Below are 24,030 nucleotides of genomic sequence, written 5' to 3'. Positions count from 1 at the left end.
TTGCTTCCTATATTTTTTGTTTTGTAGCAGCCTCCTATCCTCTCTTCCTTTAAGACATGGAGATCAGAACATTGAGTTCAATAACAGCAACATTAATAGAACCCTAGCTAACAATACTCAAATGCATATAAACAAAGGCTGCAATCCAAAAGCACTTTCCTGGAAGTAAGCCTCACTAAATAACATGGGACTCACTTCTGAATAGAACTGCTTAGGATTACTCCCCAAATCCCTTTCACAAAGAAATTCAGTTGTTTCTAATTATCCACAAAGCAATACTTGGGGGAAAAAAAGAAGAAAAGCCTAGTTGGAATTTTTCTTACACATTTTTTCCTTGCAAAATGTTTAAATATCGTTGTCTTATAATTTTTGAATGCCATAGCTTTTTTCAACATATGAGGGGAAAAAATAGGATCCAGAATGAGTTTTCTGTTTATATGTAAATAATAGAAGAGGCATATTAAAAGAAAACAGATATATACCACAAAGCTATTCTGTTGTGAGATTTAAGTTGATAGATATTAAATAAGCAAAGTTTGTTCTAGAATATTTGTTCTAGAATCCACCGGGCCTTTGGAAAGTCCAGCCGCCGATAATGCCCCGCCCTCCCCCCCTGCTAGTAGGGTCCCCTAACATCATTGGGACCCCTCCTCATTTTTGGAAGAGGGTGGTATATGGGTCTCGCGGGCCCTATTGTAGAATGTACCTGTTTTAAGATTTTTATGTTTTTGTATGATTTTATGTTGTTCACCGCCCTGAGCCCTCCGGGGATAGGGCGGTATAGCAAGTTTAATTAATAATAATAATAATAATAATAATAATAATAATAATAATAATAATAATAATAATAATAATAATAATAATAATAATATTTTAAGTTGATGTTTAGAAGTTGTTGGAAAGTAGGAGACATAGGCCCTCTCCATACGGGCAAAGTGCAGCAAGTTGCAGTTGGGGTTAAGCGACCACGTTGCCGTTGGGGCGTTTGCATGCCTCCATGCAGGCAGCGAACAGAGCCCATGGAGGCAATGTGAGTTACTGTTGCTCCTTCACACAAAGGCACTTTTCCCCCCACTCACCTCCCTCTGCTGCATAGCTGCAAAGCCAGGCAGGCGTGGACCTCCACAGCCATACTGCCGTCCCTGTGCTCCTTCGTAGCTATGCAGCAGAGAGACGGGGACTGGGGGGGGGGGATAAGTGCAGCCAAGTAATGCACTTCTTGGGGCAGCCATTTGCTCAGCTGCGGCTGCAAGCCATGTTAAAACTAAAGATTCTTGAAAAACCTGGATTGGGGAAGGGGAAATGTGGAGCGGACTTGCATTAGGAGCAGGATCCATGTGAAGTTCCCACCCAACACAGGTCTTATACCATGGTTAGCCCATGTTTATTGGCCTTCGCAGAAGGGGCCATAGCAATCCTATGTTACAGTGTTGATGGTCTTTCCCCAACAGCATTAATCATTTATTCTAAGCAATCCTTAGGCCAATGGGGCCAAGCCCAAGAAACAGAACTGTAGTTCAGGGAAGGTGTAAATTTTAAATATGACTATAAGAGTCCAAAGATGAGGGAAAGACTGAGCTATATTCACATTCAAAGCAAGTAGCTATTGGCTTCTTCTAGGAAACGATGGTAGCAGACTGGGGACCTACAAAAGAAAGAAATGTAAAATAGCAGGAAATAAATGTTTATGAAGTTACTTTATATTCCCCTTTGAAATATGAATATTTATGCAAAATACATTGCTGTAGGTTTTCTAAAAATGAAAATTAAATCATCTCACAAGTAAGGTGGAGATTTCTCTAAGGTCCACTTTAGCCAAAACACACTCTCTAATAATTTGCCAAGCTCACTCAACAGTATAAACTAGTGCAGAGATTGTCAGCCAATAGTTCTGTCATCCTTCCCGCCTTTGTATATTTTTTAGTATCCATGTATATCTGGCACCAAGTGCAAAAGATAGCAAAGAAAGACCTCCATTTGTACTCTAATGATTCTGAAACATTTATCTGGTCTTTGGGGATTGCTACAAGCAAATGTATTTTAATGCTTGAAGAGTGTAAGTACTGCCTTTGCCCAACGATCTGTGGCCAAGGAGAATCACAACATCATTTTAAAAGTTCATACAAGTAGCTAGCTTCTTTCACATTTAGAACCACTTTGCAATCTTACAGCAGGATACTAAATAAAGATACACCCTTCTGAGTCAATTGGTTTAGAAAGATGGAAGCCTATTTAGGATTGCACAGTAAAGTCCAGTTCCAACATTACATGAAACAATTATTTAATTAAACTATGAGCTGTGTGACTGAATATGGGCCATTCCACTGATTGTGGTTAGTTAGAATATATCAAACCATGATCTAAAACTACGGTTGAAAATTGGCTTATTAACAAGTTAGTCTTAATTGTGGTTTTACATGACATTTAAATACATATACCCTGACTTGCTGTTCTCTAACAGCACTGCTTCAGTGTAGGCCAGAATACCAGCTAGATTTCTGTTGAGGAAAGAATGAACTTGGTTCAGACTGCTTGAAGATAATTATTCTGATCCAGAGCCGATGTAACAAATGCTGGATTGCCTTTGCACTGTCCCCAGGCTTCCTCTCAGAATCCTAACTAGAATCCTGGTCTTTAGTGTGACAAGGAAGACTCAGGGACAAACTAGTTTTAAACCAGAATATCCACGTTACTCTGTCATACAAAACAATGCTTGAAATAACTGTGGTTAATGAAACAAGTCCACACTATGGTCACAGCTGTCAAGAACCACCATGGATCCCAAGACAAAAATTTGCAGTTGCACCTCTTTCACATGCCAGGGACCAAACTCAGGTGGAAAGAAGAAAACTTGTACCAACCAGGCTACAATAATTACTTCAAAAAATTTTTGTCTCCCACTGGAGTAGCAATTTACTTATAAGTAACCAAAATAATTTTACAACACAATAACAAAATAACACATTTTGTTATTGTGTTGTAAAATTATTTTGGTTACTTATAAGTAAAATGCTACTCCAGTGGGAGACAAAAAAAATTGAAGTAATTATTGTAGCCTGGTTGGTACAAGTTTTCTTCTTTCCACCTTGGTTGTGTACCTTCTCCTTTTGCCTAGCATGGAGAGACCAAACTCAAGCATCATGTCCAGGAGCTGGCCATTCCAGAACTGCCTGCAGACTTGCCTCCAGTCATAGGATGCTCACTTGGGAACTCAAAGGCCTCTTCCACACAGCAAATGTATAATGGCTGCAGTCAGGATAAAGTAACACATTTTCCTGTTTTTACGCTCACATGCATCCATGCAGGCAGAGATTGGAGCCCATGGAAACATTTGCTGTCATGCCTTCGCATGGAGGTGCATCTTTTTAATTATTATTTTTTACTTCCCACCGATCTGTAGCTATGCAGGCATGCACAAATGAACCCCCACAGCCATGCTGATGTCTCATGATATGACCATCTGCACTTGCGTAGCTGTGCCAATGTAAGCCACAACATTTTTAAAAAGGAAAACGGAAGCAAAAAAGTTCCTCCTGACCGGTCATTCGCTTGCAAGTGGCTGCAACCCAGGATTTTTTAAAATACTTGCTAATAGCACGGTTTAAAAAAACCTGTTTGGGGAAAGTAACATGAGGCAAACTCATTTTAGGGGTGGGATCTGTGCAATGTGCCCCCCCCCCAATTTTTTTTACCATCCTACACCTGTGTTTATTGATCCATGCAGAAGGGGCCAGAGAGCCAACCAGGGCAGGGGCAACAAGGAGAATTCTGCCATAAATGGGCCCCACTACATGCCAAGCTGACCAGGACAGCAGCAGTGAAAGGTCCCACTTCCATCACTGCTAACAGCTGCTGGCAGTTTAGCCTAGCAAGGGGAGTGGGAGAAGGAAAATAGCTGCAGATGCAGCACAAGAGACTCCTAGTTCTCATGTGCAACTTGCTGTACTAGCTTCATAAGGGGCTTAGAAGCAGATCAGTTATGAGGTAGCTGTGTTCTTTCTGTAGGCTATGTAACAGTGGAGAGGAAGAAGAAATACAGGTACTGTATTTCCAATTCAGAGGCTGTGTGAGCCCAACCAGGATAGAAAAGGGTGTGATGGACATGAAAGCAACTGAGGACAGGATCATGGATTTTGGTCCCTCTATGACCAAGGTTTCCCACTTTGGCAGTCTTGACTTGTGTTTTCAGACCCTGGTTTGGCTAATTACAGTTAGAATGGCCCAAATTTAGATGACCCGACTAGTCATAATTGAATGTTGAGGAAGGTTGCTGCATTTGCTTCCCACAACATTTTGATTTAAATTTAAACATTTTGGTGATTTGCTTCCCACAACATTTTGGTGATTTAAATCACCCCTTGAATGCAGCATCGAGCTTCTTTAGAAGAAAAGAAAAAGACAGGATTTGTCCATCACCCACATTCTACTCCTGTGAATTTGATCTTCAGAAAGGTCCCTCTAACTCCCACCCTGCCCATTAACAGCACTGCCTATGTGCCAGGAGTATCCAAGCAAAACAATTGGGACAGCATCTGACAGAATAAAATAGTAAACAAATAAGAACCACTATACAAATAAGAACCACTTCGGGGAAGAGGCGGCCTATAAATCTAAAATATAAATAAATAAAAATAAATAAAAAGTATTTCCCAAAGTATGTCAGCAACTAACTGAAGTAAGCAACCCATTCAAAATACATGGCTATCAAAACAGTCCTCTTTAGTGGCAGTGTCTGTGAAACTGTCCTAATTGGAAAACATCCTGTAAGTCTCCTGTTTCCAAAGCCATTCTTTCCCACTCCAGATCTTGAACTCAGTCAGATTTCAGAATGATTCAAAGAAGCAGGAATCTGTGGGTATTGATGTTAATTTAATAGTTCAATTTAGTTATAGTGGACTGAATCACACAACCTGCTACTATCAACAGAAAACACCGATGATCACAGATATTTCCTTCCATTCCTCCTCCCAGCAGCCCCATCCAAACCTGGAAAAACTACTTTTAAAAAAGTTAGAAATCTGTGGAAACAATGGAACACTTTAAGAATGGGTGTTTATATTTAAAGATTTGAGGAAACATAGCTTTAACTGTGTAGAATTCTACTACAACTAGTATGTGTTTTAATCTTAGAACTGTTTTTATTTTAATTACTGATGGTATATGGTAGGGAGAATACTGGCCAATTTAAAGTTTTGAAAGTTCATACAAGGATTTTTGTGGACAATGAGTGGGTATGAGTCTTTTCTATATACAGTTATTAAAAAGTGGATTTTAAACCCCACCCTCTTTCCCACAGAACTTAGTCTATTACAGTGGTGTATTTGCCTAGGAGACATGAGGTACCCCATGTTACCTGGCACTTCTAGTGGAGGGCACAAACATTTCATGTTTGTTTGTGTGTTTTTTCAAAATTTCAGGTATTTTTCAGGAGACTCTCCTGATAATATCATCCAAGTTAGGTGAGGTTTGATTTGGTTTAGGGGGTCCAAAGTTATGGACTCCCAAAAGGGGTGCCCTCATCCCCCATTGTTTCCAATGGGAGGTAATAGGAGATGGGAGCTACACCATAACTTTGGACACCCTGAACCAAACTTCACCAGACCTGGCTGGTATCATCAGAAGACTCTCCTAAAGATACCCTGGAAATTTCAATGCTGCTAGCTTAACAATTGCACTCCTGATAGCAGGCAGATTCTCTCTTTAAGGTGGATTTAAAAGAAGAATCTGGACTCCCTAGTTTAAACACCATTGAAAGTGATGCTGTTTGGGGGTGGATTCCACTGGAGGTGTTTTGTGAGAGATGATGCTGATATTTGTTTGGTAAATGTTTTGCTGGGGGTGATTTGTGAGAGATTTATATGCTTAAAACCGACTTGCACTGGCTTGGAGCTGTTTCTCAGGCTAACAACGTGCCTCATAGGGTTGGTGTGAGGACACAATTAGGAGAGTTGGTGGGGAGAAAGCCATGTTTTGTGACCTGGTGCAAAAAATAATTGTTTGGTCGTGGTAGGGGAGAGTGGCCGCCCATATGGGGGGGGGCTCCAAACTCAGGTTTTATCCCCAGGCTCCAGTTTGCCTAGATATGCCTCTGGTTTATTATCATTGCTTTAACACTGTTTGCATGAACTTAAGTGTTGTTAATTTGAAAAATCCTACAAGCATTTAATCAATAAACATTATGTAGTTCATAATAATGAGGAAATCCAGCTGCAGAGAGGGAAAATACTAATAAATTCTTAATTAACTGGAAACTGAATTGAAGAGGTAGCTAATGAATACTTGTCTTCATATTCTGGAGATTGTCTTGATGTCATATAGATACTCATGATATTTAATTGAAGTCATGTTGAGGGGAGAACTTTTTATAAATAATTGAAAAAATAGAACAGAACTTTTATTTCCTGCCAGCACAATGAAGACGAGGCTCATTTTCCCCTTGTCTGTCACTGCTGTCATGTTTGTTTTCTGCCTTAACCTGAATAACAGTGGATTGAATACTTCAGCTTTCAGCTCACTTAAGAGGAAAGTGGGTGATGTAGCCTGATTCCACTCCTTATTGCACCCCCTTCAATTCTCTGATGGATTTTATTTACCAGGGTCTCCCAATCTTCAGCAAAGGAATTTCAGGAAGTCACAGGTACACTTGGGTCAATTCCCCCACTGAGGATTAGATGCATGCTCATCACACAAAATATCCAGGTTTCCAGCAGAACTCCCCACTGCACCAGCACCGAACGCACTTTCATCCCGTTTCTGGTGCCCCCCCCCCCACATGTTATTTTAGAACCTGGAAGAAAGTAGACCTTTTCAAAAAATGCGTGGGCAATCTGGAGCAGTGGGGAAGTTGTGGGGGTGAATCCAGATTCATTTTTCCCACCGCTGGTAGTGACGTGGAGCCTCCCATTCAATGAGAACGCAGTGGGTTGTGTGCGAAGCGCGCGGGGCTTTTTTTTAATTTCGTGGACCAGAGATTCACGTGGATACGAAGCAACATGGGGCTGGTTTTGACTGATTGACTGAGTAGAAGGCAATACAAAGCAGCGCTACACGTCGTATTCACATGGATCCAACTACATGAAAGCGCGTGGAAACAGGGCTTTGCTTTAATCGCCCATTTCTTTGTCTCCACGTAAAGTCGTTGTGCGCATGCTCATGTAGACATGGATCCACAAGGTTAAAAATAAAAAAACATTCCCACCCCAATACAACGCAGCAGCCAATCAGGGTTGCCCCTGAGCAGATCACATGTTCAATCCACCTCAGTGGGGAATCCTTCATTGCTGCTGCGTTTCTGGAAACAAGGATTGTTTGTGGGGCAGAAGCTGCAGTGGGGACGCTGAAACCATGCTCAAAAGATCCCAGTTTTTCCCAAACTGGTTAGTATTTGCATTCATTTTTCCCATGAGGAATCAACCTTAGGGAGGGAGTTGGCAGCAAAAAATTACCTCTGCAAATGGCAAGTTTGTAAAGTCTAAACTTGCTCATGTTTATATAACATACGACCCAAACTGCATATAATCCTGATATATTCATCCTTTTCTGTTTGGATCATTCCTTTTCCAAACATGTTGCCTTCCCCTGTTGTGCTCTCCTGGATATGTTTTAATTAAAATACCTCTCTCTTGTGAGTGGATTCCAGATACCCCATGATGGTGGATCTGCTGTAGCATCATGGGGAAAACAAAGTATCACAAAGTGCCTTCTGAACAAAGCCACAAGGAAATTGCTGACTGTATCCATAAATTTTCTAAATCTGAAGGGCAGGATATCACAGGGAGTATGCAATCATCAGGATCCTCTGAAGTTCAGAAAGAGCTCAGGAGATAATGTCATTGGGTAGTGTGTTGTCAGAGGTTAATGGTCTCCTGCTGCTAGATTAAAGCCTAGGAAGCCCAAGGCTGATTTTCCTTAGCAAAAATACACACAAAAAGAAACAAGCTATTTATGCCATTTTCAAAGTAGGAGGCATTTATCTTATCTTGTAACAACATTCTATTCCATTCATTGGTTTCTTGTTGTTGATTGTGGAAGGACAGAAATTGAAGATGACATCCTCCTGAATGTGCAGTGATTCACTATCTCCTGATTGGTTTATGTTGCACACTTACTGTGCTGTGATTGTCAGACTGCAATCCTAAACGTGGCATGACCCCTATTTAAATGAATGAGGCTTGTTTCAGATGTTTAGGATTGCAGGTATCAATTTTCTGATATACATGTTCATATCATCTGTTAGGCATACAAAAATGCTCAGAACCTTTTTAAAAAATGAAACATCATAGGAGGAGCTAGGGAAATCCTGGGAGGTGTACAAATGTACCATGATGCTGCAAGAAAGCAGGAAACAAACGCAGTTCCCAACAGCATTGAAGCTGGGGCTCAAGACCTATACAAAAATGGCCCAGTTTGCGTAAGAAAGCTTTGGCAAGGTTTTCAAGGATAAGGTTGGAGCCTACAGAAAGTTCAAATAATTTTTCAGGACATTCTTATAGAGCCAGCATGCAGTCAGCGAATAGCTCAGTAGCATAGATACTGTTAGAATGTAATCGCATGTGGCCTCAAAGACTAGAGGGAACAACCATTAAGTCACAGCTGATTTACGGCAATCCGGTAGGATTTTCAAGGCAAGTGATGAACCTAGATGGTTTGCCATTGCCTGCCTCCATGTCACGATCCTGGTATTCCTTTGAGGCCTCCAGTGCAAATACTAGCCAGGGTCAGGGCAGTGACTACCCAAGGTCACCCAAAAAGCTTCAATGGCGTAAGTGGGTATTTGAACCTTGGTTTCCCAGGTCCAAGTCCAACACCTTGACCACTATGCCACACTGGCTCTCAATATATGATTTATATATTCTGCTCCAAATCAATGGTCCTTATTGTTTTGTTGCATTTACAGTGCAAGCTGGAGTTTCATGCCTGTACGTCTGGCAAAAACATTGCAGTTCTCTGCGAAGGGCCTTGCCCATGCCTTCCAGGACAAGAAAGTCCTAAACACAAAGCTGAGAAAACTGGTGAGTTACAGTGTTTGAATTAAATATTAAATGTCTTCCTCACAAATATTTTCCTCACACAGGCTTACTCAGAACCACTCTTCACTGAGTTCTATGAAGTTTACTTCCAAGTAAATAACCTGATATTGTTGTCTCTGTCATGGCAATTGAATTAAACACTCCCCCATATAGTTATTTTTGCCATAATGTATAAAGAAGCTTACATATTTTCTATCCAAGTGTTCATAAAGTTCTTCCCAGATTAGTGATTCTCCAATACAGGATAGGTCACTGGAGCCTTGCAGTTAAATTAAAAAGTTACTGCAAATTCATCTGAAAGTCATAGGGTTGCCAAATCCCTAGGAAATTCCTGAAGATTTTTGGCAGTGCCTGTAGAGGGGGAATTTGGGGAGGAATTTCACCTAGAATCTATGGTATATCACAGAGTTTTCCCTCTGACCATTTTCTCCCGGGGAAATACTTGCTGTAATCTGGAGGTCAGTTATAATTCCAGGAGAAATCCAGGTGTCACCTGGAGGTTGAAAATCCTAGATGGTGCGATGTGTCTGTTTTGAGTTCAGAGTTAGATCATAGGTGTAAAAAGTAGAATTTTCTATTGAAAGGAATTTGAGAACTGCTTTTCTAGATATATTTTATGTGTGAGCAAAGCAACCTTTTCCCCATTTGAAAGAGTGAGAAATTGAAGGGGGAGGGGTGGCAAACAAAGGATTGCTGGTTTGACCATCAGTTTTTCTACGCTTAGATTATGTCTGCCAATGTTCATAGACTTCAGTTTCCCAGGAGAAGGGTATAGGGCTGAAGCTAGCCCAAACCCATACTGAGTAATCTACCTTAAATTATTTATATTTCCCAAAATGCTAAGCCATCAACGACTATTTTCATTCATTCATTCATTCATTCATTCATTCATTCATTTGTTCGTACATACGTACGTACGTACGTATGTACATACTCTACTTTTTCTCCCCAACAGGGAGCCAAAGCAGCTTACATTGTTTTCCTGTTTATCATCACAATGAATTTGTCAGGTAGATTAGGTTGAGAGAGTATGACTGGCTCAGGGTCATCCAGTGAGCTTCTATAGCATCATCAGGATTTGAACCTGAGCCTCCCAGATCCTAGTCCATATACAAAAATGCATTTTTTTCACTTGTAATAGTCTGAATTTCAGTCAACAAAAGAGACTTCTGTAAAAGCAGAGGAAAGATATCATGAACCTTTCACTGAGACAATTTATGCAAATATTTTATTGATGTATGAAAGGAAATACTTCTTTCCTTTCTCTTTTATTCTCATGACTTAGGCTGAGTGTGTGGCTGGCCCAAGGCCACATAGCACGATTCTAACAAATACACAACTTATGTACCAGATACTCAGCACAAATCTCAAAATGCATGATCCACAGTAAATACAGGCTTCTCAGATCCCTGACTTAAACATATAAGAGTATTTGTTTGGTTGAAGTAGGGTCCAGGACAGCAGAATCACCTCACTTTCCATATCTCACAATCCATATCTCACTTTCCATAACCAGCTTTATCTCTTCTCCCTACCCCACCCACCCCCATGTACAGCATAGGCTAATGAGAAAAATATCCCCATCTTTTCCATTTCTTTTTCTCTAAAACTGCAAGTCCCAGGATACCAAAATCACCTTCATTTCTGGTACATTGTCTTTTTCAATGATCCACAGGTTGAGTAGGGGCTTTAGGCAGAACTTCCAAATAAGGCAAGGCAGTAGAGAAGTGCTCCTGTGTGGCAAGTCAATGTCCCAAAGTCCCAGATAATGAAATGAAGAGTAGTCAATCTCTGTGCAAGTGGATATGATGAGACTGCACAGTTTTGGCTGGCAGACCAGCAATAGTTATGGGAGCCAACACAAAAGAATATCAAGCAAAAAACTCCAGAAATTCAAAGGGAGTCTGAGATGAGAATCTACGAATTTCCTGGCTCTGACTGAATTAAGGGGAGGGGACTTCCCAGTAAGATGGCAAATGTAGATTTCATCCAGGCAGGGTGGACAAAAGGAATGGCAGGGTGGAGGCTTCCCCCATGCCTGGAGTAGGCTAGGAGACATTCAGAGAAGGTTAGCAGAAGGTAATCAGTTCTTTTAGATGCTTGATAACAATTATATTTTGCACCAGGAAGACCTGCATTTGCTGATGAAATTATCAAGGTGGGGCCATTGCGAGCCCCAATGGAAATTTTTAGGCTTGCAGATGTTCTATCAATCAAACATGACTCACTGAAACCTAAGAACCTGACAGTCCAAGCAACTTTATGATGCTGCCAGGATGGACATTGCCCCTACCAGGATATCCAAGAGGCTTGAGGCCCCTTCTCCCATACTTTATGCCCCTGGCTGTGAAGGTTGGAAGTGGAGCTAGATTTCAGGTATCCTGACTATTATGGAGGCCCATATAACAATTGTATGATTTGTTCATGTTTTGGTTGGGTCTATCTGGTATAAGTACAGGAAGGGTAGGGGTTGGGTCTCTCTGGTATAAGTCAGAGAAGAAATGTTTGAGAACCTTTGGTGGCCCACACACCTGCTCAGTGGAATATCAACAGGGTCAGACAAATGATTCTTCAAGTTTTCTGTTGCAGCTGCCTTTCTTGATCTGAGAGTCTAGCTCAAAGCAGCGTAGAGTGGCAGATTAGTAGGGACCTATGCAGAGGATATTTTCCCCTCAATCCAAAATGGCTCTTGGAAGTGTTAGAGAGTTGCAGTGGGATATGAAATTCTTAGAAGTCATGGAGCACTTCTGGAGTTTGGTATGTAGGACCTTAAATGTAAATTAGTAGGGTAAACTTCAGAAAAAGGAGGGCTAATACAATCCTGAGAACATTTCCCTGGGAGTAAGCCCCACTGAGAAGTCCTGAGTGGACCTGCTTAAGATTGCTCTCCACAATAATTAAGCAAAGCAGCTATGTTCCTCCCCCAAAATAGTATTTACTGTATTCCTGAATCACTGTTGGAACATCAAAGCAGTGGGTATAGTATTCTTTAGCTGTGATTCTAAAAGTTAGCATCTATGGGATAAATCAATATTTGTCCACATTGTATCCAATTTTGGTTTTAAAATTCTAGCTTATGTTGCCATATAATATAGTACACACATTTAATATTATTTCATGATTTGGAAAGTATAGTCACAGATAAATTGTTTAGTTGATGCATAATTTTAGGCTTTATGCCATTGTAAACTACCCTGAGCCCTTTTGGGTTGGGGGTGGGGTATAAATATAAAATAAATAAATAAAAATAAATACATATTTTCTTTTTCTTTCATTTGTTCCTTTTTAGAAATAGATATTCACACACATTCTGCATCTTTTGAGCTACTCTCTCTGCCCTTTCACATGCCCTTATCAGAAGTAGTATCATATTAATAAATCTCCAGTGACATTTTGAGCTCACAATTTCATTCACACAACAGAATAAATTCAAATAACCCCTATGAAGATAAATCCAGTTTGACAGCATGTACGCATTCAGCAGGGCAAATTTTTGTTTTGGCTGAATCTTAGATAGGTTAATTCTGATGTGCAGGGCCCATTACTTTTTAAAGCATCTTTTTCCCCTGGATTTTTGAGTCCGTACTTATTTTGAAGTTAAACGTGGAATAAAGGCTTGGATCCAGGCTGAGAAAATACGTATAATGCAGATGACTTGACCAACTGAAGATGACATAGAGCAGTTCTAAGAAGTAAGTCCCATTTTATTCAATGAGGTTTACTCTCAGGGAAGGTTCTTGGGATTGCTATGATAATCAGGGTTCCTTTTTTCCAAACTTGGCAGAAGTGAGACAAAATAGGCAGAAGTGAGGCAAAATAGAGCAGGTCTCATCACAGTTCTAATTCTGATATCCCAGCACACCGCCAGGGCAACCATGGACAGCTTTCTCCTAGTCATGAAAAAGCCTTGTATTTGGAACCACTATTCATCCCCTGTACCCACCCACCCCAACAAATAAATCTCTCTGGCTAAAACCATTGCCGTACAAAAGTCTGGATGAGCTATCTTACTGGTTGATGAAAAATTAATCTGTTTCTGTTGATTCACTGCTCGCTCGCTCTCCCCTTCCCTCAGATCTCTGTGTCTTGTTATATAAAGGATCTCAGATAACATCTATCTATGCCTAATCCTATAGAACCCAAGATTTAATGTATAGTATGCAGAACTGTTAGTAATTAGCACTGTTCAGTTGTGCTGAGCTGATAAAAATAGGAAATCTCGGAGATTAATTTATTTTCCCAGTGACTGTCAGAGGACAGATTGCAATAGTTGAATTTTGCTGACAAATTACGCCATATTTCCATCACTGATCAGGAGGTGAATTTGGGAGAGCTATTCAGACATGATCAAATTGCTAAGCAGAAATAAAAATGGGAATTCTAAAACTGGTGCTTCTGTGATTCTAATAATGAGAGAATTATAGTTCCTGCACTCTGAGTAAAATGAAAATGTACTTTGCCAAACTGCTGTATAAACTTTCTTAATCCATTTTTACTTCTGGATTAAATATGTGTATTTTTGACCTTCTAATTCAAACACTATTATGCTATGCTGAACATGTTCACTAAGTCATATTCAAATATTAGAAATTGCAAATGTAACAAAAATTAATTTCAAAGAGTTTTTTATAAAGACAGTTTAAAAATTACAACTGAACAAAGCATACAAACAGAACAGCATAAGACGTGCTTCTCTGTGGTGGGATTTTATACCCTGAAATTGTGTGTGAATTACCAAGACGTGTGAGTGGGATAAACACATGGATCATCCACATTCACTTGGAATACTATTTTCTAGTTGACACTACCCATTCATGCAGTCATTCACACCCACAAATTCCCTATGATACTAAAGCAGTTCCTGTGATACATGTATGTGTGTGTAAATAAGAAAGAGAGGGAAAGAAAAGGGCTTTTTGTCATGGACTCCCCAGTAGCCAGCCAGGATTCCTCAGATGAGGAATACTGGCATGATGATCCAGCTCCATCAGAGTCTTGACTGGCTGAACCTCCAGTGCCACAATTGGTGGAGTCCTGTGAGCAGCCAATAGCCACACAGGTGGAAGACAGTGCTGGCCCAAGCCAAGAGCAAGAGGGCTGGGCAGACAGTTCCTCCAGCTCATTTGGTTCTGTGAGGCAGCTCAGACAGCAGGGCCATCAGGCACAGCATGCTAAAAGACACAGCACCTGTTTGGAGGCCCAGAGATGCAGAAGGGACAGCTGTAAGTCAGCTCAGGAGCAAGAATGCAGGCTTATAAGAGCAGCTGCAAACAGCAAGCATTGCAGGATCAACTTTTTGTAACAGCCTGCTTTCAGACTGAATATTTGACTTCGTGGACCCGGACTGGATTGATTTATTTGTTTTTGCTCAACATATACCCCTTAGTCTGGACTGCTTATCTCCAGAAGTGAAAGTAAGCTTCCTATACACTCTGGCTGTTCTCAGCGAACAACTAAAACCAGAGACTCCTGTGTGCTCAGCCAATCACAACAGTTTTGCAGTTGGGCTTTGAAATTTAAAAAATTGACTCTATCATCTTCCAGCCTAATCATATAAGTTGGTTCTTGGACTTAACAGTACAAGATAGGACTGTCTGTTCCCACTGGCCATGGTAAGCAACCAGCTTTATTGGAAGACCATTCTGAAAAGAGGTTGTAGAATAGCAATGTCATCCTAACTCTCCCTTTCTGTTGGTACAGCTGCTGCTTCCTTCTTTTCTCCTATAATTGGCTCTGTATGGAAGAAGGAACTTTATGAAAGACTAGAATTTGGTAGTATTGCCGGTTTAGGTCAAGCTTCCCGCGACGTGGCTAAATAATATGACGTTGTGGGAAACGGGTAAAAGAACTCGCCATAGCGAGAGCTGCTTCGCGACACGCCAAGAAGGGCGGAGGTAAAGCTTATCTCGCTGCGGCCGCTGAAACGCTTAAACCGGGCGCGCTAAGACGCCGTATTCAAAAAAAAAAAACGCTTTAAACCACTCTTTTTTCCCCCCTGTGACGCATCGACGGGCGCACTCGCGCGTTAATGTTCCATGGTTGTCGCTCTTCAAATGGCGACCGCCAGACGCCAAGCTGGGTCACCTTTTTCCCCACACACACACATCGCTCGGGCTCCCTGGTGTGCTTTCCCTGCATGGCTGGCCAAGCACCTTTCCTGGGTGACTCCATGCACTGGGACTGACAGTAGCTGGGAGGGGAGGGCACTGACAGATGGGGTAACGGGCAGGGCATCAGGCAGTCATCACGCTTGTCCATCGTGACTGTTGGGCAAGTGGCATGACGCTCTTCGGCTCAAAATGGTGCCGCTAAGTGCGCGAGGGCGAATATCGGGCGAGACGCCGCTTCCGCGAGCGCTTCAGTGCTAAATCGTTACATTTCTTATGGGCTGGCGGACGCTCGCAGCCCGTACTTCGCCCGTGTGCGAACGCTTTTTTTTCTCAGATGTCGTGCACTTTACCGCCATCGCTAAGCCGCTGCTTTTTTTGGCCGCAAGGAACGCCTTAGGCTGCTTCCCGCGACGTGGCGAAATATGACGTTGTGGGAAACGGTAAAGAACTCGCCATAGCGAGAGCTGCTCGCGACGCCAAGAAGGGCGGAGGTGCTTATTCGCTGCCGCCGCTGAACGCTTAAACCGGCGCTAAGACGCCGATTCAAAAAAAAAACGCGAAACCACTCTTTTTTTTCCCCTGTGACGCATCGACGGGCGCACTTCCGCGTTAACACGCGAAGGGAGCCGCTCTTCAAATGGCGACTGCCAGACGCCGCTGGGTCACCTTTTCCCCACACACACACACGCTCGTCCCTGGTGCTTTCCCTGCATGGCCAAGCACCTTTCCCAGACCCATGCACTGGGACTGACAGTAGCTGGGAGGGGAGGGCACTGACAGATGGGGGACGGGCAGGACATCAGGCAGTCATCACGCTTGTCCATCGTGACTGCTGCTGGGCATGACGCTCTTCGGCCTGCATCGTTTCGCAGCGCAGGCTAACATCGCAGACGCCGCTTCCGCGAGCGCTTCAGTGCCAACCGTCACATTTCTGCTGGGCTATGGACGCTCAGCCCGTACTTCGTCTGTGTGCGAACGCTTTTTTTCAGATAAGCGTCGCACGGCACGCCATCGTCACAAGCTTTTGGCCTATGAAACGCCATAGACTCTGCCAATGCATAGTAACAGTTTCTAAAGGTACCACCATATCTACACCCAAACTAGTGATGATGAAGCTGAACAGCTGGCAAGAGCTGGACTTTTTAAGGGCAATTTGAATGGCTCTGTAAGGCAGAACTACAGGAAATAGACCATGGTGACACAGAAAAGCCAATTCAATTGTAAATACAGATTTCCTGAGAATAAGGGACTTAGTGCTGGCCTGATTTAGCTGCACAGACATAACAAGGTTCATATCACTACAGTTAAAATTGCAGGTCTATAGGACTAGGCTGCCCATTTGGTGATTTTTCCTGTTCATTTATGATGTTAGCCCAAATAATTCACAGCTAGTTCATAAAGTTCTGATTCTACACATTGAAATGAATGGAAGACACATACTGTGTAGCCAGTTTAGAGAAGGCTGCACTGATTTTGTAGGCCTCTACAGTAGTAGCAAAAAGTATCACATGGTCGTTTATATTATTACTATTATTTTACTTTAAATACAAGGTAGCAAGTGGGAAGATCAGGAAATGATCTTCTGATGTGTTGTCTGGCTTTTGGCAGCAAAATTGCATTCTCTGTTTAGTTGTTTGTTTTTAAACTGATTTTTACTCAGCTCCCAGAGAAACAAAACACTCAAGCCATTTTTGCACTTGTTGCCTCCTTCACATTGAGCATTCATTCCCTTTAGATTGGATTATTGGATATGCACACGTTTCCTCCTTCTTCCAAACTCACCACACTTCAGATCAGAGAATCTTTGCAGTTTATGAAATCTTCTTTGGGAGAGTGAAGGGAATCAACATGCATTTCACATTCTCCAGGTTTTCTCACTTCTCACAGCTTTCCCCACCCATGCAGCAGCAGTTTCTCCCACTCTTCCTGGAACCACTTAAGAAGGATCAAAAGGGCTGTTTTTGTCTTAAAAAAAAATAATGCTGAGGGTCTGTGGTTTCAAATTGACCTAAAACCTACATGATTTATCAAATTAATGCTAGACCAAAGACAGTACTCTCCCCCCCCCCGCAAGGCAGCAGGCCAGCTCCTCAGCTGGACGTTGCATGGACAGAACAAGGAAATAGGGACAGGTAAAATGGAGAATTAGCTCAGCTGAAGACACTTCACAGAAAGAGAATCCCTGTTTTAAACAAAAAACTGGAAAAACCCTTTGCAAAACAAACAGCCACAAGATAAGCACTACATGCATAAATGGTCTCATATTAATAGCAAATTACTAATGGCATATTTTTGAAGAAAAACCAACTGCTTAATGCTCTGCTTCTGCCTCCCCCTCTCTCCTTATGGCACATATACTTTCAAGTTTATCAAACATTGGCTGCGCTCCATTATTCACATCACCAGGCCTCACGTTTTGTTTGAAGATAATTTTCTGCTAACAGGAAGGTTTATTTGTAATCATTGAAGCATGCTATCCCATCACATAGTATGTAGGATGTTTTCTTTTAAAAGTTAAAAAAATGCAGACAATACTTCTGCAGGAAAACTGATGAATTATCAAAAGTCTATCTATCCCCAAACTCCAGACGCTATCGATCACCCACTAGCTTCACCCCTACTTCTATCAGGTCATAAATGGACACAACAATGTGCCTCTTTGTGAATTGATCCATTGTATAACAATAGTAGGAGATTAAAATCTCCTATGTCTGTATAAATCTAACATTGTGGGGCTGGTCCAAAATTCATGTGGAAGGGCCAGCTGATAGAGGAATTTCACCACTTGAGCTCCTAAACAAGTAACAAATCTTTAGAATGTCATACATAAATGCATATATTTGCTAGAGGAAAAAAACATTTTGGAACTTGCCTCCAAAATAATAAGAACTTGGGGGGGGGGGGGAGCAAACACAGTTAATTTTAGACCCCTACATATTCATTAGCTAAGCTACTTGCAGTCATGAAATTCCAGAGAAAAATGGGCAAATGGAAGGAGGTAAAGACTAGGCAAGAAGGTGAAAGAGAGCAAGGAAGAGATTATGAATGTTCTCAAGTGGCCTTTTGCCACCTCCAGCAGGCTAGACAGCTGGCTCCATAACTGTTCCCTTTGGACCTTGCCACTGGACTACTGTAACTCCTTCTATGCTGGCCTGCCCTTGAGATTGCTCTGCCCTTGAGATTGCTCTGGAAATTACAACTAGTCCAGAATGCAGTGGTGAGAGTTCTTATCAGGATTCTAGTAAGAGCGCACATTTGACTGGTTGAATTCTGGGTAATGTTCAAGGTTTTAGTGTTAACATTTAAGGCTTGTGTGGGTCTGGGACTATCATATATATGGAACTGCATCACCCTGTATTGCCCCCAGAAGGTGCTTCACTCGGCTGGTAGTAACCTTCTGACAGTCCTTGGCCCCAAGAACATCCAGTAAGAATGGTCTCAACGAGGGCCAGGGCCTTTTTGGTGGAACCTTCTATCTCCAGAGACCGGGGCCCTGGCTGGGAAAGGGCAAGGTAGTAGGTTTAATAAAATATTTAAATACATTAAAAGTACATAGGACCCCAATGCCTTCAAAAAAATTTGATTATATTTCTAGAAAAAATGTTGCCAACCTACCATGGCTGGAGATCTCCCATTGTTACAACTGGTCTCCGAGCAACAAAGATCAGTTCACCTGGAAAGCGGTTGCTTTGCAAGGTGTACTCTATGGCACTAAACTCCACTGAAGTCCCTTCCCTCCCCAAACCCACCATCCTCAGGCTGCATCCTCCCCTCCCCAAAATCTCCAGGTATTTCCCAATGTAGAGCTGGCAACCCTACCTAGAAAATAGTGCTGATTTTTCCGAGTTAACAAGTGGTTATAAAATTAATATCTCTGCTGAGAATGGGAGAGGTGCAGAATAAAAACCTCAGAGGTAATTGGTAAATGCAGAATGAAAGACATTGGAGAGATGAAGAGACGAACAACACCCCCACCACCCCCACCAGCACCACCAGAAAGCTTCCAGTGGAGTAAGTCCAAAGGTCAGGGCACTCTGGTCCTCATTCCAAACCCCAGGTAGAAACCAACTAAGCTTGCTCCAACCCCTGGACTGCCCCTGGAACATCCCCAGCCAAGCAGGTGCAGCGTTCCGCGCCACTGGGACTGGGACATGGCAACTGCTGCCATGGTCAGACACTACAGAGCCATACAGTTCCCAGGCATCTGCATATCTACTCCGTCCACTGGGGCATTTGCCCTTGCACCCGCAGAGTGGGCAACAAATCTATGTATGTAATAAGACGTTGTATGCACCTCATTAATAAATCCCTGTTTCCTCGAAAAAGTAATTTTGCACAAGTATGTATTGATAGGAGAGCATTCACCAAATGCTTTAAATAGACAATGATCTGTACATATGTGGATCTAGCAGTGAAGAAAATGGCTTTGCAACAGATCAGAACTTGGTATTCTGCTCTTGTGCCTTTTTAAAAAGCAGATTGTTCTGCAAAAATGGGCAGGTGAAAATTTTCACAGCATGAAAACATCTATTATCTGTTCATGTCTACAAATCAAGCTGTTGTTAAAGATAGGAGCAGGTGGCCAAAAAAAATCCAGCAGATAAAAGTAAGAAGCAACTGCTTTAATAAAAATACAAAAAAAATGAGAACATTAAAATATATTATTGATTCAGTGAAGACAAATTAAAAACAGCACTTTACCAATCCAAGGCTTCAAATAATGCCTTTTCCTGCTGGTGCAAATTATATAAGGAGGTTAACTGGTGAGTCTCTCCTTTCAGTGGTAGGAGCCACAGCAGAAAAGATGCCATTCCATGCCTAGCAGATCTCATTTCTTTAAACAGTGAGCCTTCACTCACTGATCTCAAAGGTCATATCACTCTATCTTATCCATTGAACAGATATGTAGAAGGAAGTTCCTCAGTATGAGAAGATGTGGAGTGGCTGCTCTTTAAGTGAATGCATCCTATGAAGTTTAGATTTCTTCTGCAAATGTCTTGGAGCCAAATTCTGTGGTAGTTTTAAAGTCAAGATCTATAGAGTTTTAGTTGTTTTTTTTCTTTCTTTCTGAAGGCTGAACTTGGCCACGCAGCCATGAAATAGTTCAACTGTCCATCTTTGATAGTTTCCTTTAAAAGTTTTTTTTGCACTGTACCTTTGCACTTTCTCTGGCCATGAGTCAGTCCATCTGCCACCCTCATACCCAGTGACTTCCTGTCCACATTATTTCAAACCCTTTTAGCAGCACATAGCTTGCAAGACTAGATGTGACAACAACCTTCCCTTATTAGTCTTTTAAAGCATATAACTCTAACTTTATCAGTCTTTTGAAGCTAAAACCTTTTTATCTTGCATATGCAAAACATAATTTTCATTCATTTTTGCATGTACACTCCACCAAGAGAACTAAAGATTTTTGATCCCTAGCTCAATACAGTGAACTTAGAGATTCCCACTGTTGTTAGTAACTTTCACTTTCCAGTATTCCCTTCCGATTTGCCTGTTACTTTAATGTGCCCAAAATCTTTTTCCTGTTGGACTCCTCATAGTGACCTGTAACATCACTTCCTACTTTTCCTTCTAATAAGCTGCCTTGAGCTTTTGGTAAGATGAGATATATTTCTAAAAAACATAAATGAATGAAAAGATGTCTGGTCCTCTTAGGCTCAAATCAATATATAATTCTTTTGTATCAAGGAAAAGCACACAACTTACATCAACCATTTACCGTGCCAACTTAGATGTGCTAAAATGCTCATCATGTCTATGATAGACTGGCTCCTACTGTTAATGTCCAACTGTTTGACTTTTTTCCAATTGATTTGCAAGTCTGCTACATTTAATAAGCTGATCAATAACAGTTAACTCCTTTCCTTTGGATTTCAACAGAATTTCTTTAATCAGCACTATTTACTCTCAAGTCCCACCAGAACACAGTAAAGGGTTATGCTGTGTTTCAGAGGCATTGGAGGAAGAATTTCACAGACATGAAATCGAAATGTCATGAACCTGAATGCTACAGGATACCATAAACCCTTTGGACTTATGCTGGGAAAACTTTGACAGGTCCAAGAGCAACAGTTTTATCATTTTTAAATTGTAGGAATGATAGAAAATAGGAAGAAGGTCCTTCAGGTAATCTACACTATGGTCCCCAACTTTTTTCAACCTGTGGTTACTATTTGCATTTTAAAAGAGGCACCACCACAAAATGACCACTGTAGAAGTCAGAGCCAAGCACACTCACACTCACATGCACACGCACACACAAGAGAGAGAGAGCGACAGAAAAGAACAGAGGATGGAGAATTGCATAATTGTTTAAACAAATAGAACTAACAAAGAAAACACCAACATATTTAGGATGGTCCTATTCCACCAAGGTGCAACAGCCAAAGGCCAAGAGTTTTTTAGCTCATGCACAAATGCTCCTCAATCTGATCTAGGCCAGACTGCAAAAGAAGAAAACTCACTCATCTAGGGTTCCAGCCCAGTGTGGGAACTGGCTCGTAGATTAGGATTCAGAAACCTGGTGAAATAGGTGTTGCATAATGTTGTGCTTTCACTTCAGGATGCATAACTGGAATAACATCATCATGTCATGTGAACTACTAGGATTTCCCTGAAACTCTGTGGTGCAGTGGTTAAGAGCAGGTGGATTCTAATGGGGAGAACCAGGTTTGATTCTCCACTGTTTTGAGCAGAAGAAGCGAAAGGAGCTTGTAAGTCACCTTGAGTCTCCTTATAGGAAAGAAAGGTGGGGTACAAATCCAAACTCCTCCTCTTCTTCTTTTTTTCTGAAAGCCATATAGGTTGGGGGAATTCCTAGAGTGTTGCATGATGGTGCTGGGTTCTTAGCTGGAAGTGATGTCACAGCATTGTGCAAGTCTATTTCCCACACTCCATTAAGCACCAATGGATAGACAGGGAACACTAGCAGGGTTTTCCCCCACACACAAACACACACAGCTACAATCACCAGACGCAACTCTACACTTACCACAGTGGAAGAAGGAGGAGGAGGAGGAGGAGGAGGAGGAGGAGGAGGAGGAGAAGAAGAAGAAGAAGAAGAAGAAGAAGAAGAAGAAGAAGAAGAAGAAGAAGAAGAAGAAGAAGAAGAAGAAGAAGAAGAAGAAGAAGAAGAAGAAGAAGAAGAATAATTTTGGATTTATATCCCCCCTTTCTCTCCTGTAGGAGACTCAAAGGGGCTTACAATCTCCTTGCCCTTCCCCCCTCACAACAAACACCCTGTGAGGTGGGTGGGGCTGAGAGAGCTCCGAGAAGCTGTGACTAGCCCAAGGTCACCCAGCTGGCGTGTGTGGGAGTGTACAGGCTAATCTGAATTCCCCAGATAAGCCTCCACAGCTCAGGCGGCAGAGCTGGGAATCAAACCCGGTTCCTCCAGATTAGGTACACGAGCTCTTAACCTCCTATGCCACTGCTGCTCCTTAGCTATTATTGGCTAGCTGCCGGCAAGTTGGCAGGATCTTTATCACTTCCTTCCATGCCATAGTATATATGGAGCATCCAGACATACATCTTGCATACATGTATGCATTATTCATTGTTGCTACTTGTCTTTCATAGAATAGAAGCCTAATTTTCCACTAATATAGCATTAATTAATGACTTATTTCTTCAACATTGTTTGGTTTTCTGGTTAGAATAGCTTGGGATGATTATGTGACTGGTCTATGGAGCAACATGAATTTTTCATTTCACAATCAAGCACTTCCAAATTTCCCTTTGGCTCAGATTTCAGCATAATCTTTAGTGACTATTCAGACAGCTATTAATAAAGTTCAAGAGCACAGAAATTCTTAAAGTTTGAATAGGAAGGATTTTTATAAAAATTAGTTTGTAATTCCTGCATATATTAATGCCTCTTCCTGCTCTTCATGCAGCTATAACTTTGTTTTTGCTTGATAGAGCACTTACTGATATTATAGCAAACTGTTGGCAGATATAATGTTCATTTGAAAACAAATACTCGAAATGCTCTTTTGCTAAGTGTATACCATTGTAGGTGTTTTATCCTGGAACACTTGCTGACTAATAAGCCGAACTGAGTTCACAGCATGAACCTGGAATTGATCCTACTCTTTTGAATGCCTTTTTCCTGGAGGGGATATAAATATTTTACCAAAGGGAATAAATTAAAATAGTTTTGTTTATTTTTAACAGGCCTTCAAAGAAGCTGTTTTTCCAGGTATGAATGAAGCCATCTTTTATGTGAACATGAAACGGAGGGAAGAAGTGTACTTTGCAGGAACTACTGTCCATTTTGATCTCTCTCATGGGTTTTCAAAATGACTGCAGATCTGTGTTTATTTATTCATTCATTTGTTCCCCACCTTTCTCCCCACTGAAAACTCAAAACTGCTTACATCATTCTCCTCCACCACTTTATCATCACAACAACCCTGTGAGATAGTTAGACTGAGAGAGTGTGACTGGTCCACGTTTACCCAGGAAGCTTCCATATCACCAGTCGGTATTTGAATCTTGGAACTGTGATTGGTTACAGCTTTCTATTGAGTGTGTACTTAATGGTAGTCCTTGGTGTTGCCCTATGGGGCTTTTTGCCGGTGGCAGCAGATTTCAGGGCTTTTTCCTGCTCCCCATGCTGCTAGACAGCCCTTTTGGAGATGCCAGGGAGTTTGGATGGGGCTTTCAAAGCAGCTTACAAACTCTTTTCGTTCCTTGTGATGTAGGTGAGACTGAGAGCATTCTAAAGAACTGTGATAAGCCCAAGATCACCTGGCATGCTTCATGTGATGAGTGGGGAATCAAACCCAGTTCTCCAGATTAGAGTTCGCCACTCTTAACCACTGCATTTCCAGACTTCACTGTGGCAATGCAGGCACTAAGCATGATCATACCTTGTCATG

At 41.7% G+C, this 24,030-nt stretch overlaps 1 protein-coding gene across 3 annotated transcripts in view; it reads left to right on the top strand.

Moving 5' to 3' along the window:
* The window catches only part of SPOCK1 (SPARC (osteonectin), cwcv and kazal like domains proteoglycan 1), a 628,061-nt gene that overhangs the window by 489,620 nt on the left and 114,411 nt on the right, over positions 1 to 24,030 (top strand). For all 3 annotated transcript variants that reach the window (XM_048491083.1, XM_048491082.1, XM_048491084.1), the window contains one exon: positions 8,897 to 9,011. In XM_048491083.1, coding sequence (XP_048347040.1) covers positions 8,897 to 9,011 — 115 coding nt within the window. The remainder of the gene's footprint in view (positions 1 to 8,896; positions 9,012 to 24,030) is intronic.

The sequence above is a fragment of the Sphaerodactylus townsendi genome, linkage group LG03 (assembly GCF_021028975.2).
Source record: "Sphaerodactylus townsendi isolate TG3544 linkage group LG03, MPM_Stown_v2.3, whole genome shotgun sequence".
NCBI classification, from domain to species: Eukaryota; Metazoa; Chordata; class Lepidosauria; order Squamata; family Sphaerodactylidae; genus Sphaerodactylus; species Sphaerodactylus townsendi.
Note: the sequence above shows the minus strand (reverse complement) of the source record. Positions and strands in the feature narration are given on the sequence as shown.